Source organism: Anopheles gambiae, chromosome 2 (assembly GCF_943734735.2).
Source record: "Anopheles gambiae chromosome 2, idAnoGambNW_F1_1, whole genome shotgun sequence".
Taxonomy (NCBI): domain Eukaryota; kingdom Metazoa; phylum Arthropoda; class Insecta; order Diptera; family Culicidae; genus Anopheles; species Anopheles gambiae.
This window is the reverse complement of record NC_064601.1, coordinates 66,795,247-66,819,001: the sequence shown is the minus strand read 5'-3', so window position 1 is coordinate 66,819,001 and position 23,755 is coordinate 66,795,247. Positions and strand designations below refer to the sequence as shown.

Below are 23,755 nucleotides of genomic sequence, written 5' to 3'. Positions count from 1 at the left end.
GATGCCTTTTAGATCGTAAACTAGTGGCATGTGTCAAGCTCAGGTAATTTGGTTACAAAAATTGTTACCGTGAACGCGATGCCATGCAATTCCGGAACAGGATGCAAATTTTGTGTTGTTTTTCGTTACTTACTTATGATGCACCGAATATCAAGACTCACACATTGAACTGCAACCGTTTAGCTGTATAACTGGGTAGTTAAGTTCAAGCACAGATATTTAAAAAAAAAAGTAAAAAATATTGCGCACAACATTTGCTAAAACTGACAAAACTTCCCACTTGTTTGGAAAATGTTTCTTTGAACCTCATTCCTGAACCCATGCATTCGCTTGTTCCGGTGTAATTACAGTTGAACGCTTAACACCAAAAACATAGAGCAGCATTTAACCTAGACCAACCAATTTACCATAATCGTTAGTGATTATCTTGACAGTAACAAACAGCTGTTTTGCATGTTTACCGAATGCTGCACAGAATGGAAAATCATACTAAAAGTGAATTCAACGACGGTACCGAGTCGAATGAGAAAAAAACGAGTACGCTGCGCTGTAGCGCGCAAACATAAACGAACGAAACCTAATTGGTCACTACTACGTTGGGGCGAAGTGATGGCCAAGTTCATGGGAATTGTTTTTGTAACTTTCTTGTCCATCAATGTGCATGGTGAAAATCGTTTGGTTTTGGTCGCAAAGCTTGACACTAGGCGCAGTGCTATACATTAGGGAGACTGCAGTAGTGTGGCAGCTCAGGCCAAAACGACGATGGACAGTCACAATGATCGCGAGAAAATTAATCGAACCATCGCAACCGAACTTGTTTGCTACAGCATTATATGTCGGCTGGCCTCTTTCGAACAGACGTACCGTTTCTGTTTTATTTCAGTGGATGAGATTGCCAGAACACCAGGCGTATTGGCATTTGGCGTTCATGTCTGAGCCTGTCCGTTCAGTAGGACGCTAGCATAAGTGGAGCAAATTCTCCGGTCTCTCGTCATACCACAGCACAGATACCGGTTGAGAGCAGGTTCTTTGAATAGGGAGGTGTTTTTTCGATTTATTTTTAATCTCAACATGTATGCTTTGCCAGCAGTAGGTGGGCCAAATTTAGCTCCAAACCTGTGCCCCCCTAACTCGCCACCAATCAATGAATGCGGGAATTAAATTTGTAAATTGATGATCGTCCTGTTGGTCGTGCTTATTCCGTAACAATGTGGTTCAACAGCCAGGGTGAAAGAACAACAGATCCATCTCACTGTGCCTCTCCTAATGCATGATTACGCTAAACAGCTACATAACATACGACGCGACATACTTTCGTGTAAGCGCGAGAGCAACAAAACAAAACATATCTCTCGTAGCATTAAGAACCGTTAGCTTTTCAGCGATCCTCCCCTTGTGTTGGTGACCGGTTCGGAATTGTTAGGAATTTCTTCTACTCTCCGATTTCTCGAAGAGAAAGACGGCAGGTATACCCATGGGCCAGCAAGAATCGGCCGCACAACGATGCCACACTTGCATAAGAGGGTGAACCAAGCGTTTCGCCCATAGGCTCGTAGAATGTCCCGTTGTACGACTGCTTAATTGGTCGCCAATTTCCTCTTCACACGCTTATCAAGTATGCGAGATGAAGAAAATTGTACAATGAAACAACTTTCGTTTAAAATCATTAAAGAGATCAATAAATGCGTGAATGCCTTGCACAATATTCATCATAACTGAAAATATGGGGCTTATAGAAACGTAGATGAAAACGTTGAGAGAATAATAATGTAATGTAATTGTGGTGCGTTTCCTTTTTTTTAATCACTGAGAAGTTAGTTAAACAATTGCGTTTTGCTTCCTATACATCTGTTGATACCATATTTGGTTAAACATATTTTAATAACCGGACAATGTTCTTGAACTCCCGCAACTTAAGAGTAATAAAAATTATGCAGAAGCTTTGATGCACGCATAAAGTATAGCAGGAAACAGGAAACGATAACTACATCAACATGCATAATTTAACTCGAGCGTCAACCGTTAGATCATAAGACTTAAGAATGACGGGATGTCAGATTATCATGCGTTACGTGAGGTACATGTAAATTACATTACATCGGTACGAAGAAGGTGAAGCAATGAATTGGTTTTACTGTCTGCATTGCTGCACTATATTTTGAATGTTGCATATTGTGAAACGTTTTTGTTTCATTTCTTATGTGGACATGTTGGCTACATTACTCATTTGATTATTTGTAAATAATTGTATCGATTGGTGCTGTAGAATGAGTCAATCAACAAAACAGAATGCAAACAGAACCGATGTAACAGCATGACAGAAGATATGCATTTGACATTATACTCAAATTGGTTGATTTAAAGTTTTGTATATTGATCCTATTTATTCAAATTATTTGCGTAATACCTGCGCATTAGAGTAAGCAGGACTTGGCATTTAATTTCGCCTCGCTGTTACAAATTGTTACCTATAAAGTAATCATTTACAAATAATATGTACTCATTGTTTATGAGGCTGACTGATTATTGACTGAAAGTTTAGAAAGTGTTACCAAGTTTTACCAAGTAACCTGTGAGTTCCTAAATTTGTCAATTCAAGTTGAACCATTGTTATTGTATTTATTTATTTGTGGAATGTGCGGAATGTGTGTATTGTTGTTGTTGTTTAAGTATGTAAAGATGTTTTGACCTCTTAGGATCTCGTTCGACTCTGTATGTGTGCAATGTGTGCTTTGCATATATACATAAAACAATGTGTTGAAGTAAAATACAGAACATTTAATTGTTCAATTCCAACACATAGCAAAATATCATCCTGCTGTGCGTATTTACATATCGCCAACTAGTGGCGCGCTGTAGAGCGCTGTAGAATATAAAATCGATTAAATGCGATTATATCAGAAGTAGTAAGATTTGTTTATAGAGATTTTGAGTCTTGCGACTACATTCATCTCTTTCAAGATTATATCAGAAACTGCGATTGTAACATAACCAATCATTAAAAATGAAAACACACCGGCTGACAGTTGCACTCAATCACAAACATAATTGTAATGTAATGTTTAATAGAAATGGTTTAGTCATGCTTTTTGTCACCTTTTTCAAAATCTGCCTCAGTCTTAAAAATTAGTTCAATCTGGCCCTTTTCTAGTCCCTGGTATTCATACTATATCAAATAACAAATAAAACCTAATTGCCAGTAAGCTTTGTCAATAAGACCTCCAAGAATAACTCTCATGGAAAGAGAGTAAAGAGTCAACAATGCATCTTGATTTGTTCAGTTATAACATCTGAACATGACCTAAACATGACTCAAAAACACTTGATCGAGTCAATATATTGAGTTGGTTGTTACAAAGCCAGGTGCGTTGTGCTTTGAACTTACTCCAATTTAAGAGAAAAATTGAACTGAGAAGAACAACAATGAACGCTCACTATCAATAATTGTTTACTATATTAATATATTACACTTAAGGCGTTAATCGTATTACCTGCCCATCAAAAAATCTCTATAAATTGGAGAATTTACGTTCAACTCCAGATCGGTGGCCGAAGTAAGGTTTTTTTGACGCTGCTTCATCATATTGTATCTCACTGTAATTTCAAACTTTGCCACAGATTTCTCTTCACCGGCTATGTTTCACTATTACGCCGTTCCACTTCGTTTGGTGCGTATCGATGCGCGCATTAGTGAAACTTTTACGAATGTTTCTATCGATTTCGCGTTCAACAAAATTACACGCATTGTGGCCGCACTGCTAAAACGTTGTCCAACCATGGTGAGATGTTTTTCATAAACACGAAGCCCCTTCACTACAAACGCACTGGAACATTTTACTCCTTCTAAAGCTTCTCCCCCTCGGTAGCGAGTACCCAAGGACACCGTACTGCTTCGTCACTGTATGATTGGCTGAGTTGCAACTACTTGGTTCAACATGCTTTATCAGCACAAATGCCCCGCACTAGTGTCAACAACTTCGAAACAACTGTCAGGACTGCGCGTAACAATGAACACAATACGTTCCAGGCATGTTATCCTATTCGAAACCAAAAGTGAACTGAACTCTTCGCGTCACTTGTAGGCAGGCGGAACATCCGTCCGACAGATCAGCCCGCTCTGGGGAACATGGTGCAGTGTATTGATCTCCACTCCGAAGATACAATTTCTCTAATCAACGCAACATACCCCCAAGCTCACTGTAGCTTCAAGTGTGATAAACGTACATCGGCGTGGATCGCGGACCAGCGTACGAATCGATGTCGAGTGTGGGCGTTGTTACGGAAACGAGGATCAATCGTTGCTTTGGGCCATTAGTTTTTTGAAAGTCTTAAAAAGGTTCAATGTCCGTCTGTTTCAATATTTAATGAGGAATAGTATTGTGTATGTGCTGTGTTGCAAGTGCCATTAAATAATATTAGAGAATGGCGAAGAGCAATATATTTATCAAATTACTTTAGCAGCAGTGAAGCAGTTGCTTGTACTTTACGTTATTATGTAAGACATTTATTTATGGTAATTCATAATCAAATTATGTCTTATTTTCAACTAAACTGATGAGCAGCATCTCCTTCTTCGATGTTATCTATCAGAGTTAACACAAACTCGACCATCGCATTTAAAGCTTTAACAACTTTTGGCGTGCATACGAGTGAAAAATTAACAAACGCCAAGGAACAAAATGATTTTACAACTTGAATCAAACAAGCTGTATATAAGCTAGAGAAAAAGATTTTTTTTGGTTACAGCTCAGTTATTGTGCGAGTGTCATTTCACTTATGCAAAAATATAAATTCCACCGAGTTGCAACATTCATTGAACCTGCTCATTATCATTCACTTACAAAAAACAGGGTAAAATGCGTCCAATGTTAATGAACGCTCTAAGCACACGAACACCCATACACCTACAACCATCGCACTGCTGAAAATGTACGTTTCATCGACAACTCAAAACGAACATGCAGTGACGCACATCAGTACCGCACTTCCAGCTCAACCTCTGCCAAAATATCGTCAGCCTGTTATTGTCGAATAGAGTACTTATTGTGCTCACCATTGTGTGAAGATAGAAACAAAAGGTATCGTTGAGACGAAACACATTATCGCCTCTTTTTTTCTCGCCTGCAAACAATTTGTGGCACACCTATGTCGGGCGGATCCCCTGCATAAAATCGTGGAGCAAAAAATATTCGCAGCTCGCCTAATAAGGTCTTTTCGGCCCATTAGCGAACGATCGTCTTTGAAGAGAGATTATCGAGAAAGGAGTTTTTTTTTGCTTTTTTTAATTTTTTTTCATTGTACTTCTGAATTTATGAAACGGTTTTTATCGGCTTTGTGAAGCAGTTCGGTGCCGCCGTTTTCCTCTCTTTGCTATTGGTGTGCGTGACCTTCATGCGTTAGCGACGAAAAGGCACCCATTTTGAGCAATGTTAAATAATATGTCTGTCTGCCGAAATAATTCCAACAAGTAAAACTCTCGTTATGCATACTTTTTGAGCATATTCATGCTTAAATGATGGCATATGTGTAATTCACAAGTAAGCGAACGTTAAATTAAATTCGAAAGATATGTATATTATCGGAATTATTAAGTATGTCTTCATCCTCCATGATACGTTTTTGTTTTATTAATGTTTACTAAAACTATGTGGTAAGGATTCCTCTAACCATTTGCGCTATGAATAGTATTATCGATGCTTTATATTTTAATTGGTTGATAGCATGTTGAAAACGTGAATTTTATTTGTAGTCAATATATGTTTTTAATATATTTAATTTATTTATCTTCATGCATGTATACAGTTTCATTTACTAAATGATTTAAAAACAAGCAAAAGCACTATTTGGTAAATAGTATTATGAATGCATTTGAATTGGTAAATAAAAAAACACCTATAACTCATCAAAATCGCTAGCTTTTCCAGCGCATGTATATGCGCATATTGTACGCGGGTCTATTTTCATTCGCAAAGCTTTCACTGCAAGCTGGTATACATTCTGGTAAAGCTGAGAAATGTTAAACATGATCAGGGAATGATGAATGAGATAGGGAAAAATGTGTTTATGCATATTACCCTCGCGTTGTATGGCGCATTGCTCTGCAGTCGGTATTGCTTTGGAAAAGGTTAGAGACTTGATTATTGTGACTAATGAGTAGTCGACTTGATTCTCACTTCGATTATGCTCGCTCTGCGCTATATGGACGGTAACGGTATTTATGTTGTGAATGTTGATAAAACGCATAAAAAAAGTGAGTTGCAATTGTTTCCAAGCAATTTATACTAGGAAACATATCACTTTCTTTCTTTGCACTATGCAAAGTACATGCAATGAGAAAGCAACAAATGATGATAAAAACATGGAAAGCACAAGCTACAGGTTTGATTCGAAACATATGTATTTAAGGCGTCAATTATATATAAAAATCATGCCACTGACAGTACGTGGATACAATTAACATGCTTTAATTAATACATTTATATTGTCTCGCCAGCATCTCTGGCACCGGTCACTAAAGACCCTGGGGTCATTACTACACACAACGATGCCTTATTGAAATACTCTGTGCTTCTTCAACCGAAAGATTTCTTAGCGTGACTAGTGGTTACCCAAACCATTATATTTTGTTGTTGGCACTGAAATAAAACGAAAATTTCCCGATACACTTGTATCGCAAACTAAAAGCGGTAAATTCTTAAGGGTGTTGCTGTATGAGAAAGCATGCAAGAAAAACAAACAATTTTTTTTGGAAAAGCGAATTGTATTCGTAAGGAAAAGCTTTTTGCCAAATACAGAATGGCATGAAGAAAAAATGCCCTGAGACAACTTAATGTATGATTTTGATAAGAAAAAAAATAGCGCATGCTTCGAAATGTGCACGGTGGTTGGTCGCATAGTCATTATGATGGTAGTATGTTGGTACTATTTATATTGTTTCCCAAGTTCCCAGGAGCGTAGATTTGAATATTCTTTTCACACTATTGTTATTCTGTTTATCACTATTGGAGTCTATCCCAATCTCGCCAGAACTTTAAAGAAGAAGTCTTTCTTTCTGATATGGAGTTCGCATGAACTCGGGATTAATGAGCCCGTACCCGTGCAAAAAGTTGTTTAATAATGTATGGTCTCACGCTTAATGAAGTTGTCACGGTTCGCTGCCAGTTCCTCAGCCAGCTGTTAAGAAAAGGAATCGCACTAATATATGAGAGGTAAAGCAACACAGGCCAACGGGATGACTTCTATCCAATCAGAACAAACAAAACTACTGGTTAAAGTTAGGTGTATTTTCACGTACATGTACCAGATCATGACCATGACGGTTCACCCTGTGTCTATTGTGCTAATTTACATGAATTTGTTTGGTTGATTTTCTTTTTTTAAGATGTTTGTTAATTGAAATAAGCGAAATGATTCCAACTCTAATGCGGCACTGTTCTGTGGGTTTTTTACGATGTTTTATTTGCGATCAACTTTCTGCATGTGCTCTGTTCTCGATCTCCTAGCGAACACACACTCACACAACGCTTCGGCTTGTGGTTTGACAGTTCAAAAACGCGGTAATCTGTCAGCGCGCAGGTTGCGTCACTCGGTGGCTGTCAGCGGCCATGATACCAAGCATTCTTAACATAGCCGGCCCCCGTGGAAATTGAAATTTCCACCACTTATTCCGTGTTGGAATGGATGGGCAAAACGCAGATCTTCGTAATTGCTCGTTTGTATTCGCCGTCCTTTGTCTTCACCGTGACCACGCGGATGTTGCCGTCGTCTCCTCGGTAGATTTGAGTTACTCGTCCATAACTCCATTTCAACGGTGGCAAGTTGTCTTCCTTCATCAACACAAGAGTTCCGATATGAATGTTGTCCCGTTGTTTCGTCCACTTCGTGCGGGGCTGCAAGCCAGACAGGTAGTCTGTACTCCATCGGTTCCAAATGCGTCTCACGAATTCCTGATTCTGTTGATATCTATCCAGGCGATTAGATGGCACTTCCTCGTATGAAGGTTCAGGAACAGCAACCAGAGGACGATGGATCAGGAAATGTCCTGGAGTAAGCACCTCCAAATCCTCGGGTTCAGTGCTGATGGGGGTCAAAGGACGCGAATTCAAGCAGCTTTCCACCTGGGCGATGATCGTCTCTAAGTCGTCTCGACGCAGGATCGAAGTTCCAATAGTAGCTCTAAAATGATGCTTAAAAGACTTGACGGCGGCCTCCCAGATTCCACCAAAGTGGGGAGACCTAGGAGGGATAAAACGAAACTCTATACCTTCTGGACCGCAATACGACGAAATTGATTGTTGAAATTGTTGTTGCTGCAGTTGTTGATGAAACACTTTCAATTTTCGTTCCGCTCCACGAAAATTTTTAGCGTTATCACACTGAAGAAGAGATGGTTTTCCCCGACGAGCGACAAATCGTTTCAGTGTTGATATGAACGCATCCGACGACAAATCAGCTACCAATTCTAGATGGATAGCCTTCGTGGCCAGGCACACAAATACTGCAACGTAGCACTTCACCGGAGCAGATTTCCTGGACGCCGAACGATAAAACAGCGGTCCACAGAAATCGACACCAGTGTTCAGGAACGGAAAAGTTGGAGTAACTCGTTCTGCGGGTAAATCTCCCATTATCTGTTCCATTGTCGATGGTTTACAACGGAAGCACTGAATACACTCGTGTACTACTTGCCGAGCAAGGTTTCGAACGCGTAAAGGCCAGTATTTCTCTCGAACAGAAGCAATCAACAGTTGTTGTCCGGCATGTAAGGTTTTAAGATGATAGAAATCCATGACAAGACGTGTCAATGGATGTTTGTAGGGCAGTATCATTGGGTGTTTCCGATCGTAAGCAACAGGAGCATTTCGAAGACGTCCCCCAATGCGTAGTACACCGTTAACAAGCATTGGTGTCAATGATCTTAAAGATGACGATGTTTTGACTTCTCCAGCAGTTTCGAGAGACCGAATATCATCAGCAAAAGATTCATTCTGTGCAATGCGTACCAAATTCTCTCTTGCTGCATGTAGTTCAAATGTTTGAAGGTAGCCTTGACGACGATTGTTTCTATTAACAGGTTTACAGTTGTAGCTAAACCGTTGCATATATGCCATCAGTCTAACGAGTCCGGAGAATGTCGATTTTAAGCTAAATATTGGATGATGAATATTAGACTGTTTGTTAATGATCAGAACAGTCTTCCGTTCTTCAAACTCAGAGGGTGGGCAATCGAGTATTGGATGATGTAGCTTCCAAGTATTGGATGGTTGGCTTAACCACTCTGGTCCATGCCACCATAGGCATGATTCTTGCAATTGACTCGGCATCATTCCTCTAGAGATGATATCAGCTGGATTTTGATCCCCAGGAACATGATTCCAATGTCTAGGTTCCGTCAGATGCTGGATTTCAGACACCCGATTAGCAACAAATGGCTTCCAGCGTGACGGGCTACTGTTTATCCAGTGAAGCACGATGGTCGAATCCACCCAGTAGAAACACGAATACTCGTGTTTAAGACTATCTTTAACCTTTTGCCAGAGATGACATAACAATAAAGCTGCAGATAATTCCAGCCGAGGTAAAGTGACGTTCTTCTGTCGTTTGCTATTTGCGAGTGGAGCAACTCTGGATTTAGAGCACAAAAGGTTAACAGAAACTTTTCCATTCTCAGAGACCGATTTCATATATAAACAGGCTCCATAAGCCTTCATAGACGCATCACTAAAACCATGGATTTCGATGCGATGGGTACTTCCTACCACTCTACGTGGGATACGCATGTCTTTCACAATTGAGAGCTGTTGGCGAAACTGATTCCATTGTTTATGCAATTCTTTTTCTAGCGGCTCATCCCATGCCTTTTGTTGTGCCCAAAGATTTTGCATAAAGCATTTGGCTATCATTATTGTTGGACCTATGAGTCCCAATGGATCGTATAGACGCGATGCATCTGATAAGGCGATCCGCTTTGTTATTTGTTCATCTTCTGCCCAAATCGGTACGCAGAATCCCAACTCATCGGTCGCTGGGATCCATTTAAGACCCAATGTCTTAATGGAACTATTTATGTCAAGGCTGCACAATCCAGAAGTATCGCGTTGGTCTACGGGAATACTTTGCAGAATTTGGGAAGAGTTAGACGCCCATTTTCTCAAAGTAAAACCAGCACTCGACAACAAGTCAGTTAGTTGATGGCATAATTCTTCTCCTTCTGCTTGAGTTTCTACTCCGGTAAGCAAGTCGTCCATATAAAATTCATTTGCCAGTACTCTAGAGGCTTCCGGATGAGTAGAAGTTCCATGAACGGAAAGCATTTGCAAACATTTGGTTGCTAAGTAAGGAGCAGATGCAGTGCCATACGTAATTGTTTTTAGCTCATATATTCGAAGCTTATCTTCGGGACAATTCTGCCAAAGGATTCTTTGTAACGAGCGATCCTCTTTTTTAATCCATACTTGTCGGTACATCTTTTCGATGTCCGCTACGATTGCAAATTTGGGCAGACGAAAACGAATCATAATTGCGACCAAATCATCCTGAACAACTGGACCCACCATTAACGCATCATTCAACGAGAGGCCGGAGTCGGTAGCACAAGACGCATCGAACACGACTCTAAGCTTTGTAGTTAAACTGTCAGGGCGTAAAATACAGTGATGCGGTAAGTAATAAATGGGTGTGTCAATGTTCGTATGTTGTTCCGTGATTTCTTCCATATGTCCCAATTGAACATATTCCTCCAAAAAGGCTATATAAGCAGCCTTAAGGTCTTTGTTCGATGCAAGACGACGATTTAGCGAGTTCAATCTACGTTTGGCGATTTCAAACGAGTTTCCGAGTTGTGGAACGATATCCTTTTTCGTAGGAAGCGTTACAATAAACCTTCCTTGATCATCACGCGTGGTTGTTTCAGAGAAAACCTTCTCACATGATGTTTCTTCAATAGACATGGTGCTATTTGTATAACAAGATTCGATTTCCCAAAATTTAGTTAGTTGATTTTCTAGGTCTTGATTAGTACATACCAGATTTACTATAGAGGATGTAGGACGACGTTCGAGCTCAACCCTGCCAGAAACGATCCAGCCTAACTCGGTGTTCTGTAGCATTACTTTCTCGGGTACCAGTTTAAGAATACCTTCTAGCATCAGCTCATCATAGCTCTCTCTGCCGATCAATAAATCGATGGATGATGGTTCATAGAATTTGGGATCTGCTAGAGTACAAGTGTTGGGAATGCAGTAACGTGTTTTGTTCACTTTCTCTGCAGGTAAATTCCAAGTAATGTAACGCATTACATGAAATTTCCAATTTGCCTTGAAGCTAGTGCAATGAGATTTTATGGTAAGCTGTGTCGAGTGCGATGATACATGCTTGCTTTGTCCAACTCCGCCAATTGGATGGTTCTCTCTCTTTTTAATGACCTGCAATCGCTGACACAAACGCTCAGTTACAAGATTAATCTGCGATCCTCCATCTAAAAGAGCTCGTGCCCAATGCAACGATCCGTCTGGTAACTCTATTTTCACCAAAGCTGTGGGTAATAGGATAGTAGATGGTGTTTCTATCGAATTTGTCAGCAAAGCATTGCCACAGTATGTGACCACGTTCTGATCCGCAGGTGGATCCGGTTGCGTCACTATCTCCTGGTCATTAGGAGATGCTTCAGCTGAATTACAGGTTTGTACTGGTTTGTGCAACATAGTGTGATGTTTTTTGTTGCAAACTCGGCATACACTAGATGAACAGTTCTTCATAATATGCCCAGGCAACAAACAGTTGATACAAAGCTTCTTTTCTTTGACCTTGTCATAGCGCTCTTGTACTGTCCAGCCACTAAACATGTCACACTTAAAGGGCGAATGTGAACCTTTTTTACAAAACGAGCATATCTCCATAGAAGAATTTACCACGTGCACCTCACTCTTCGATCGCTGCTTCCACGACGATGTATATTGTTCTTTCTTTTGGCCTGGAGACAGCATTGCCTGCAACACTAACGCATGACTCTTCAAGAACGTTAGAAGTTCATGGTACTCTGGAACGTCAGTGCTGCGATGGTGAGCCTCCCAATGCATTTGAGTAGCCGAATCAAGCCGAGAATGTAGCATGTGCGCCAGAAGCACACTCCAACCCTCTGTTGCCACACCAAGCTGCTTCGTTATGTTGACGCTTCTCTCGAAACTATCTAGAATATGAATGAGCGACTCGTACGAATCCTTCTTCATTACCGGTATCAAAAACAAAGCATCAATATGTCGCTTCACCGCTAGCTTTTTGTTTTCATAACGAGCCTTAAGAAGCTCCCATGCCACTATGTAATTAGCCGAAGTAATCTCAATGTCCGCAATTAGCTTATTTGCGTCCTTTGTCAATGCTCCCTTCAAATACCGCAATTTGTCCACGTCTGACAGGCTTGCATTAGCATCAATCAGGCTACTAAAAGAATCGCGAAAAGGCAGCCAAGCTTCGAGAGAGCCATCAAACGTTGGCAGCCGTAATTCGGGAAGCTTTACACGAGATTGCGAAACATTTGTAGTGATCGACATACCACGTTCAATCCGTAGCAATAAGTTGAAGTGACGTTTTTCGAATCGTGCATATTCCTCCTCACCGTCCTCAAAATTCTCCATATCGGCCGTTTCCAAGACGGTTTGATGCCATTTTTCATACTCCGACGCCAGTGAGGTAAGCCGATTTGCACATCCCTTCAGAAACGTCGTGTCACCCAACGATGTACCACTCAATGCTTCTTCGATTCGCTGTAATTTGTTAAGAAAATGCTTGCGTATACATTGGTTCTTATCAATAGGCCGATGCACTTCCTTTGCTTCATCCAAACCCGCAGGGATTTCCGATGACGGTCCAGCTTCTTCCATGTCAATGGGTGCAATTTTCCATTCCTCGGATTCCGCTGGCGTTTTGTGCACATCACTTCTCCTGACCGACATTTTGTTGAGCTATTTGCGCCGACAATACTTTTTACGATGCTGCTCTTCAAAATGGCTGCGAAGCGATCTCACCAACACTTCCAAACAGGTACAGCCTGACGACACGTACACGCACACCAATGTATCTTTTCCTAAAAATTGTCCGCGTCTAATACAGCATACCCGATAGTAAGCTGAATTTGCACAATATCACACTCAATTGTATGATATTCAACAAAGTATCCTCTAACAGGAACTGTCTTCAAATTATCACCATAGATAATAACAACAAGATAAAACTCCACACGAACAAGGCGCATACAACGAAAGGAACACCTATGAACAACGCATACGATAATGCTCGACTGTTCACAAAGGCGTACGAATGTTCACGAAAGATCACCATAGATCACGATTTTCAAACGATATCCGGATTTGAAGGACCAAAATGTTAATTGAAATAAGCGAAATGATTCCAACTCTAATGCGGCACTGTTCTGTGGGTTTTTTACGATGTTTTATTTGCGATCAACTTTCTGCATGTGCTCTGTTCTCGATCTCCTAGCGAACACACACTCACACAACGCTTCGGCTTGTGGTTTGACAGTTCAAAAACGCGGTAATCTGTCAGCGCGCAGGTTGCGTCACTCGGTGGCTGTCAGCGGCCATGATACCAAGCATTCTTAACAATGTTTAAATAACATTTTGAGAAATATTGGATTTACAAAAACATGTACAACTTCTTTAGATAATATTCGTCTTTCGTATAATAACAAAGGATTAAAGAATTAAACTTAAATCAAATTCAGAATTAAAAATCAAATATAAAAATCAGCGTGAAAACATTTTAAAACATTGATGTAATGAGCATTTCGATTCTTTGCTCTAAAACTGAGATCACAAAGTCGGGGGCAGAAACTTACACGATCTTCGATCGCCACCGTACATGTGAGATAGGCACTGACTGGTATGCTGGATGCGAGCAGTTGATATGCTATGTTTCCATATTTTCTTGCTCAAAAGCGATTTCAAACATAACGGACCTTACATACTTCACCCAGATGCGGAAAGCTTTCTTGATCAGGCCTGAAACCGACAGTACCGCGTTGCTGTTTGTTATTCTCCTTCCTTGCCCTGCTATGCTTCATCGATTCATTTACTTGCTGCAACCTAGCAATCTGGCATCTGTTTTTGTTGCCTCGATGATGTCGTTTTTCTTAATTTTTGTGTACAGGTTGTACAACATTCATAAATGTAAACGTGCGATACCAATGGTAAGGAAATTATTCTCCTTACTAAAAATTGTAACAAGCGCTAACTTTGCTTTGTTGAGTTATTCATACTTGAATAATATTTTTTCATAGTTCGTCCAACAAACCCTCGACATCTAAGTGTTGAATCCAATTACTTCACTAATAGGTGAATGTGTAGCAAATGACATCTCAACCGCGTTTCTGCCACAGTGGATTAAATTTTGGTTGCGCTTCGTTTAGTAGCCATACCTAATAAGCGATTTGTCATAAACAGAGAAAACAACCTGTTAAAGATTTCATGCCAATCCGATCCATCGTCTACTTACACCGCAACACCAAACAAGTGCAACAAAACTTTCAAAAAGGTTCAGCAACTTCTATCAAAAGCACATGATAGATTTTTGTTTGCATATTCGCGCGCCAGACATCGTCAAACCTTTCACTGGCTGAGGAGGTTGAGAGATACTTTTTGATATAAACAAGTTCCTGAGTGACATGTTTTAGCAGAAACTGGATTTGCTTTTCGATAGTGACATAAAAGAGCAAATCCTGTTCTCAGCGATCATTTAGTCATCAACCCCAAAATCGCTGCCAATGTAGAGCGTATTGGTAAAAAAAAAGATTCAGTTATTTTAAATGACATGAAAGAAGGTAGGCAACGAGAAGTCATATTAAGCATGAATTTGAATGAAAGTAATACACGTATTGCCTGAAAGCGTGGTCTATATGCAGCATTTAAAACCGGAAGAAACAACACACACACACACAATTTAAAAAACACGCATGAAAGTTTAATGAATTTGTAAATTGTTTTGCATGTTCTTTCACCAGTTTTCGGCGACGTAAGCATACCGACACATTTTTTTTGTTTCATCCTACTATACGTACACGTAGCGCCGTATACATGTTCAACTCAGTTTCAACATTTCCGTTCGTTTGCTCCTATTATCAGAGAAATTTTTTACGACAGCCGTATTCAACACGGAAGCATTGGAGAGTGGATATTCCAAGAGCATCGAGAAGGGTTTGTTGAGCAATTTGTTGACAAGAAAAACTCAACTGTCAAATGTGTTTTGTATTGCCTTAATTTATACTTACATTGCTTAACCGATATCAATTAATATCGCTCAACTTTATGAACTATAAACTATGTTAAAATATTAAATAATTTGAGATCATTTATCACAATACTTTATACAAACCAAAAACATAAAGTATAAGTAGAATATTGCTGTAATGTTACAAGTTTAGCAGCACGTAGTTCATACTACTTACTTAGTTAACGTGTAACAAAACCATTTTAAAAATATGTTGAAAACACCCTTAACTGAGTTCAACTCGAACCACCTGCGCTCTACTTAACCGCAAGCCACAAATCGTTCCAGTTTCAATAGTGCCGACACCACCTATGCCAACACGAAAAGAGTGCCAACATGAACATAAGCGCATTAATGAACTGTACGCACTGCTTACGAACTAAAAAAAACCATACCATTTTGAAGGAAGTCACTCAAACGTATCAATGCGTTTGTAGAAGCCTACGTATCCAGGGAAAACTCAGAGGAAATCATGACTCCTACTAGCGTTTGAAAATTAACTACACACCGCATTTCGACTGCGCGCCGCGCAACGCGATGCGCTCGGATTTCAAACGGGAGCTTCAGCTACTTCAGTTAACAACAATGCTAGACGGTACCTTTACTTTCACGGAAGCAGGAAAACCTACGTTGAAGGAAAAAAAAAATCAGCAATTTTTGCCTTTTGTTTCCTCTATTTTCTACTTCCCCTTTTAGTTTGGAGCTACATTTTAGCGCACTTGTTTCTTTGCATAACTCAAAGCAATTATACTGGTGCAATCGAAATAACTGAACCCAGCTTTTGCATTTTAGCTGTTTGAAGACGCGAATCGTATGAATAAAAAATATATCGGCTGCTACTACGGCCGGAAAAGAGGCCAACGGTAAAAATGCCCATGGCAAAGCATACAGGGATAAGCAATTACAGGAATAATTTGCATGAACGATCAAATGATGACTGATCTCCACAGTGAAACACATTTTCTACTTGTGGCTTATTGAAAATATCTAAAGTACATTTAATCTATATTTAGTTAAGTATGCAGTTAAGATGTTATTGAATGTATCCTTAAATAACTAATAAGTTCCAAGTTCATGGTGTATTGATTGCTTGTGCTACAAAAGACGTTCAAGGGCGTCTGCTATTCATCCTTCCGGCTCTAGTAAAAGGCAAAATGATTTAAAATTCGATAGTAAACTGGTTCGTTTCCAAAACTAAGACACTGTCCAACGCCTCAAAGTGTCCCAATGGATGTACGCGACCAACAGTAACTCGAAATAATATCAAGGAAAACGGAAATTGCTTCGAGGTAATAATGGAGTGATAAAAAGATATTCATTTATTGCTCATCAATTCACTGTGCTACTCTGTATTCATATTAGACGCGGTCTACTAGGCAAAGCAACCGATTATCAAACTATACGGCTGGTAATATTAAACCTCTCACTAGCATCGTTTCAAATCGAAGTGTTCGTCTTTAGCGTCAAAGTTTGCGCATTTTCATTACGGTTCAGTTAGTTTACGAGCCGGAAACGTTCATTGCACCATGACAGCCAAAGGTTTGACAGTGAGCAGAAAAAAAAGAAGCAGGAAGATACAAAGTAAAGCCAAGAGGAGATGCGCTACCAAAAAATGTGGAAACTCACATGAAGGTTTGAAATGGCACCATGGGCAAATTACAAACCTCCTTGAGCTTTATTTATTCACGATCGTATGGTGTGTTTTCTTACACGAAAGGTACGATGTATTTGGCAGTTTTTCTGTTTGTCCGTGATAAACATTTGTTCTACTCGCATGTAGAGTTGTGGTGTTGGCTTTCTTTTGCTTTAATTTATGCTTATGCCCCAGGGTAGTTCAAATAAAACACCGTTGATGCAATCAATACATAGTCTATATTAAACCATCCGGTTCATAATTTTTCTGTTGATGAAAATCAATTGTATTGTAGCCATGTAATAATGTGTGTTCGTTACTTGATGATTGTAACTAAAATTTTATATTTTGTTAAATTAATTGGTTTCATGTATAATAAAGTTCAGTATACGCATGCAATTTTGCCAGTACAAATTCCGAATAATTCACACAAAAGCTCAATTCAATTCTGATATTTTCTCTTTATTGGTCAACATTAGTGGGCCGCTCTGCCACAACAATGTTCTGAATTATTAAAATCTTATGATTAGTGTAACGAAACAGCAGAGTAATAAAATATCCGGTAGTTTTTTTCCCATCTTTAGCTAGTAGACGCAGTACCTTAGTGCTATCGCCTCAAAAAAGGTTGGAAGCAGCAGCTACGTTATAAAGCGATAACTGCGCAAAATTACCATTTCAAATTTTTCACTACTTTTCTCTACGCGCAATAGAAATAGAAAAATAGCTACTCAGAGTAAAAGCTTTTGCAAAAATCAAATGAGAGAAAATCTTTTGATAATGAGAGTTTTTTGGTAGTTAAAAGAAGACGACATCATCAAACCGAAAATGGAAAACTTCGGCAATGTTGACACAGAGAAAAATGTTAATTAATCATGGCATTAAAAATAGCTAAATTAGCTTCTGAATTTATCACGTTGCGGTGCTTCATAACTATGGCATGCCGCAAAATATAGAATAGTTAATGAAACTCTCTGCTAATTTGTTTTTTTCCTTCAAATGCTATTAAAATAGTTGAACCTGCAAAATCTGCAGGTTGTGTAACTACGTTCATTTTAAACAAATCATTATTAAACAATAATATTATTGTTCTTGAGATTAGATAACCCAATTATATCAAAAATAGGATTTGATTATTAATATTTCTCTTAAGTAAAACATATTTTTTACAATGGAAAAACAAATTACCTGGTACCTGTGTTTGATATATAATAAAGACAGTCGCTTTATTGCTGCACTTTTGCTGTTGCTGTTTATGATATTGTACTGAAATTTGATACAATAACATACAAATAGTCAATTACTAAATCATCGTAGTCACTAGTGTATTCGAAACATGTGATTTTTTTCTACACTGAAAATAACGGTAAACTGACCGCATGAACGCGAAACTATTGCGAGGATTTGGAGCGTATATTTTCCGTGGCAGTGCCAAGCACACAGCAAACCTCGAAACCACAGCAAACTTTAATCATTCATTGGGACACATACAATCGCGAAAACAATAACTGTTTCATACACTGAACGTCCATACAGGTAGGTATTATTTCAACCAATAGCCAATCGTCGTAACACCATTTCTTCCCTATATCTTATCGAGTACCTCGATTATTTTAAACCACATTTTGCACATGCAGCGTTTTATTTTCATCTGCTATGTTTGATTGCACCGGTTGTACCATTTCTTGCACAAACTACTATTTTGTGGTTTTTGGTTGCATTTCCATTACACTTCTGGTGTACCATGTTAACGACACACTACCATCACTTGTAACATCATTTGCTTATTAGCTTGTACATTTCAGAATATTCTTGTCAAGCATTAATTAAAACTTAATGCATTAAACTACAGCTGATTTCATTCACTTCAGAAACACATTTTTTGAAAAGCACCTTTTTTAAACTTCAACTCTACATCAAGCAACGAACCCGTAATAACGGTTGCAGCACCCAAGCGCACACACTTCGTAATGAACTGCTCTAACAATATTGACGGTCGAGCGACCTTCGCTCAATCAAGCTACCAAACTAACCAACTCGCACTCAGGCTCTCTTCATTACTACATATCTGCCGTACTACTGGACTATTTTCCACTTCTACGAAGAGAGAGAGAGAGAGAGAGAGAGAGAGACAGAGAGAGACACTAAAAGAGCCAGAGAACGGCCCAAACTGTAAGAGAGTAACCAAAGGGGAAGATTGCGTTTTCCTTCGAATGGTTTCCTGCTTGAATATAGCAATTAGGGAGAGAGATTTCGGCTTCTTGGTTTAGCGTTTAGTTAGATGCTCAATAAGCAAGAGAGTTCAAACAAACGGGGGTTTTAGTTGCCACTAAAATGAGAAATGACGGCCTAATAAGAGCAGCAAGGCGTGTTGGCTGCACAATATAGGAGAAACGATTAGTTAGCAACCGGGCAAGAAGAAATGCTGAAGTTTTTTCTTCGGAAAAAATGCGTAAAATAGTATCAACAAATTTGGTGTTTTCAAGAAGTATTTCAAATATTTTAGTTTTCGTATCGAGTTATGTATTGTATTGTATTGTATTGTATTGTATTGTATTGTATTGTATCGGAAACAAATATTGACAACGATAATTCTACTAATTTTTTGAATTATATGCTATGATCTACTTTTCATTATTGTTATTTTTCGTAACGTCTAAACGTTAGTAGAAATGCAAACAAACTAATAGAATAAAAACTGATAGAGTAATATAAGTATAGAACCGGTTATGGTTATCAGCAGATTTTAAACTATTCGTTAGTCAGTTGCGTCAGCATATTCGAGCTAGTTCTGGCCGTACGGCAATGTAAGTATTTAGCTATTTAAATGAATAAAACCTGCCTAAATCGCAAACCTGAAATCTAAGATCAACGTTGAGAAATTGTTGGAATGTATCTACTCTTTGAAGGATTGCCTCGAGATTCAGATTGCTTTGGTAGCTTGGCAGCTCAAAGGAAATAATCTGAATAAGTAAATAGTATAACTATGCAAAAATGTAATTTATTTTAAATATCTGTCATAACTTACACATGACCAGTTATTTGCCCACGTTAATAACCAGCATAATCATCATGCCAAAAAAATCAACAAAAAACAACGGTTGCAGGTTTTTTACTTAATCCAATCAATTTTGTATCCTCTACCTGGGTTAAACTTATCTACAAGATTAAAGCAGCTTTAGTCACAGCCCTTTTGAACGACTGTCAACCGATCAAAATATATTCAGTCTAATAATTACTCATCAATTATGCTCTTTTCCCATTTTCTAAACCTTTGCAATAATTGGGAACATTTCAATAGACAAGAGTAATAAAATATGCATCTGTATTTTTTTAATATAACCTTTTTCGAAGGGCTTAAAAAAAGTTAACAAATGCTGTGAAATATACCTTTGTAAAAAATATTTCACAGAAAAAAACAGACAGACAGAACAGAAAAATATGTTTAAAAAATTATCATACTACAATTGACACTTAATACTATTTACAGTTACAGTTATAACTAATATACGGATTATGCTATAACTGACAATAACAAAAATGTCACCTTGGCCAACATTATTTGGCATTATTGGCCAAAAACATAAGATTGAAAATAAACATATCTAGATTTCCACGGTACCGTGAAAATCGCGTATGACTTGTACTGTTGTACTGTGCAAATAAAATCTGACCGTGCAACTAGACATATTGCGACAATTTCACGCCGTCAACCGTAAAAAATAGCCAAAATCAACATGACTGAAACATTACCGTATTAATACACGATGCGCAATCTCAAATTGCGCATATATTCGTTTTATCAAAACATATGTCATTTCGCGTAGTCAACCCTGAGCTATAAACGTCATTTCCATACATTTTCAGATTGCGCCAAGATTGCGCATAAATTTTCAAGATTATATGTCCGAGATATATAAATATTTTTTGACAGATAAATACAGGCGGTCCCCGAGATACACGGTACCTCTTATACGCGTATTCGGAGATACGCGGTTTTCTAAATTTGACAATTCTTTGAGCAAATTGTACTGATTTGACACATCAATTGCAAATTGCTAAATAATTTCCGTTTTGATCGAATGTTCAAAACTATTTCAAAAGGTTTAAAACAGTTATATTCAGTCAGAATCATATCAAATAATTCATAAAGTGACTAAAACCGCCCCCTACTTGCAAAATTACACGAAAATTTGTGATATTTTAGCTGGAAATCACGAGATTCGACTTACGCGGAAATTCGAGATACGCGGTATTTTGCGGCCGTTTTCGGTCCCCATTAACCGTGTATCTCGGGGACCGCCTGTATATCAAACCGTCTATTGCTACGGTTACACGTATGTGTGTATATACCAAGGATAATGTATTTAGAAGGTTGATTTTTATCTCTTCTATTGGGCGACATTGTGGAAGACATCTGTCACTCTCTGCATACAAATTTCATTACCTCGCACCAGCCCTCCACAATTTTTATACCGGAGCCCCCGGAACAGTTATGTCAAGTCGAAAAATGTCATTTTGCTCTGAACAACTTCACCTTGTCATTTATAACACCTTGGTATGTACCCAGCTGTTATCTTGTATGGTGCGATGACATTCGATGTCACATTTTTCTAGCGCTCACACATGGCGTGAAAGTATTCGCCGTGAAACAGATTGGTTTTGTATGGACCTGACATCGAATATCATCAAATGTTATTGAATTTGGCTTCACGGCGCGACGCTATTTGGCGGGATGTCTGGTTGCAGGGTGACAGACAGGCGAGATAATCGAAGTTCGTGTACGGCCTCCTCCGAGGTTTGGTGACGATTGAATGTGCCAAGATGAAATATTTGTTTTATCAATTTGCGAATCATATTATTTATTTCAGATATTTTTTGCAAAATAAAATACAAAACTCTTTTCTCGACACGAGTTTAAAGACAAATTAATCAGAAAAAGTTAGAATAATCGGTTCGTGCTGCTGCAAAAACTGCGAAACAGAAGGCGCAATTGGAGGCGCGGAAGATTTGAAAGCCCAACTTTTCTACAACTGTTTTAAAAGCGCAAATTTCGCGGTACCGCTACGATCTCGGTTCGTGTATGTCCAGCCTAACATTGTTTGTTATCAGAAACAAAAATGTTTGCCTAAAAGACGCAGTATACCATGTACCCTTGCCAAAGGCGTAGAAAGGCGGTAGAAAGCACCCTGAAAATATAGCATGAAATATTTCATGGAGTTATCTTTCACCTAGTTGTTCCGTTGTTTTGTAGTACAGTATAAAATAACATCAACAACAATGGAACCTTGGATTAGTTACATAGCAAAACTGTTCCTCCTGAATAAAAAATAAACCTTGGACTAGAGAAAACTCCAGGATAAAAATTCTTGCTCAACGAGCTTTCTATTTTACACAATTTTACTCAAACATTATTATTGGCCGGTTATCCAATACATTGAAATGTGTTGGATTTTAGGAATAGTAAATAGCCTTTGTACTGGTCATCGCTAACTATCTACAAAATTTATTTATTGCCGAAACTAAAATCGGATGCCTCAATGTATTTGTTTTATTAATAAACATAAACACAATTGCATCAATACTGAACTAACAACAGGTAATGGGTATGATAGATGGGTTTATCATTCAGCATTGTTATTGTGCATTAGGTATTGGGCAGACGCTGTAAAATCAGAAACAAACTTAGCACACATATAACAAATAAAAGCTATTAAAATAAGTTTTGTAACATAATATTTAATTCAATAATATTTTATAATATCTACTCAAGTCCGTATTGCTAGAAGTACATTTTCGGTTGGACGACAGCAGGCAAGAAAAGACATAAAACAAACAGCAGCAATAACAACTAGTGAAATGTGCTAGGAGTGAAAAAGTCATTCCTACCTTCTAACCAAGTTGATTTATAAATGTGATTTAGCATAAAAGTGTTATATTCATTTTACACCAAAACGACAATGAGCAATTTGAAAATCTCGTCATTGTCGCTCAATGCGGGTTGCATACATTTAGGTGGTTTAGCTCAGGCAGCGCTCTGTCAGCTATCGAATAATACACACAAGACACACTTTGTTTGGTATGTATTCTACTTTATTATCTTCGTATTACCTCATAACACTTAATATTTCATGAGGAATATTGACCTTTTTTACATGAATGTCCAGCCATAGATTGAACAATATTCATTCAAGTTCAAGTTGTTGTTTTGTCTGCGACGCGAGGGCACGCTAGCGACTAAAAACCTGACAAATTTATCAAAACATGTGTCACATTCCTGTTTCAGCGTACCCTCTATAGCATAAATACTAACGACTTATTTAAAAAAGTCTGAAGCAAAACAAGGAAAAAATTCTCCGCTCCAAATCATAAATTGTACCAGTTATGCCTTACGCCTAACATGGCATACATCTAGGCGTATAAATACTAATCTCCTCTTGCTGTCCGTATCAAAAGTGAGCTATTGTGAGTAATTGGTCCCGGTTTTTTATGTGCATTTCTAGCAATGATCATATACGTTATTGTTATGGAGAGTGTCTCGTATAAATATACATGTTCATATGTTACTGAAGTAGAGGTAGTCCCCAAGATACGCGGTGCAAAATCGCATATCCTTGCAATATCCTTGGAAAATGCAGAATGCTTGGTCACATAATACTTGACCACAACATATTTGGTGGTATAATCCTGTAGTAAAATTGTGACATTGTGTAAAATTGCGACTCAAAATACACAGACGTGAACTCACAAACGCAAAACTCATGGAGCCATAATTCACGGACGCAAATCCACTGGGTCTTTAAATCGATTGAAATCGATTAAAACCAAGTACAATTGAACGACATA

At 38.5% G+C, this 23,755-nt stretch overlaps 1 protein-coding gene across 6 annotated transcripts in view; it reads right to left on the bottom strand.

The window, feature by feature from the left end:
- Positions 1 to 23,755, bottom strand: part of LOC1278464 (uncharacterized) — a 42,184-nt gene that overhangs the window by 10,810 nt on the left and 7,619 nt on the right. Inside the window, exons 1-2 of one of the 6 annotated variants that reach the window (XM_061651160.1) lie at positions 18,286 to 18,873; positions 18,098 to 18,175 (exon numbers count right to left, since the gene is read on the bottom strand). The exons of 1 other annotated variant lie outside the window; for it this stretch is intronic. Coding sequence is in view for 1 of the 5 variants with exons in the window: in XM_061651159.1 (XP_061507143.1) it covers positions 3,492 to 3,499 (8 nt within the window). In the remaining 4 variants the exon portion in view is untranslated. Of the gene's footprint in view, positions 1 to 3,491; positions 3,579 to 18,097; positions 18,253 to 18,285; positions 18,874 to 23,755 lie in introns of those variants that run through there. 4 more of the 6 variants (XM_061651162.1, XM_061651163.1, XM_061651161.1 and 1 more) reach the window with 4 other exon arrangements.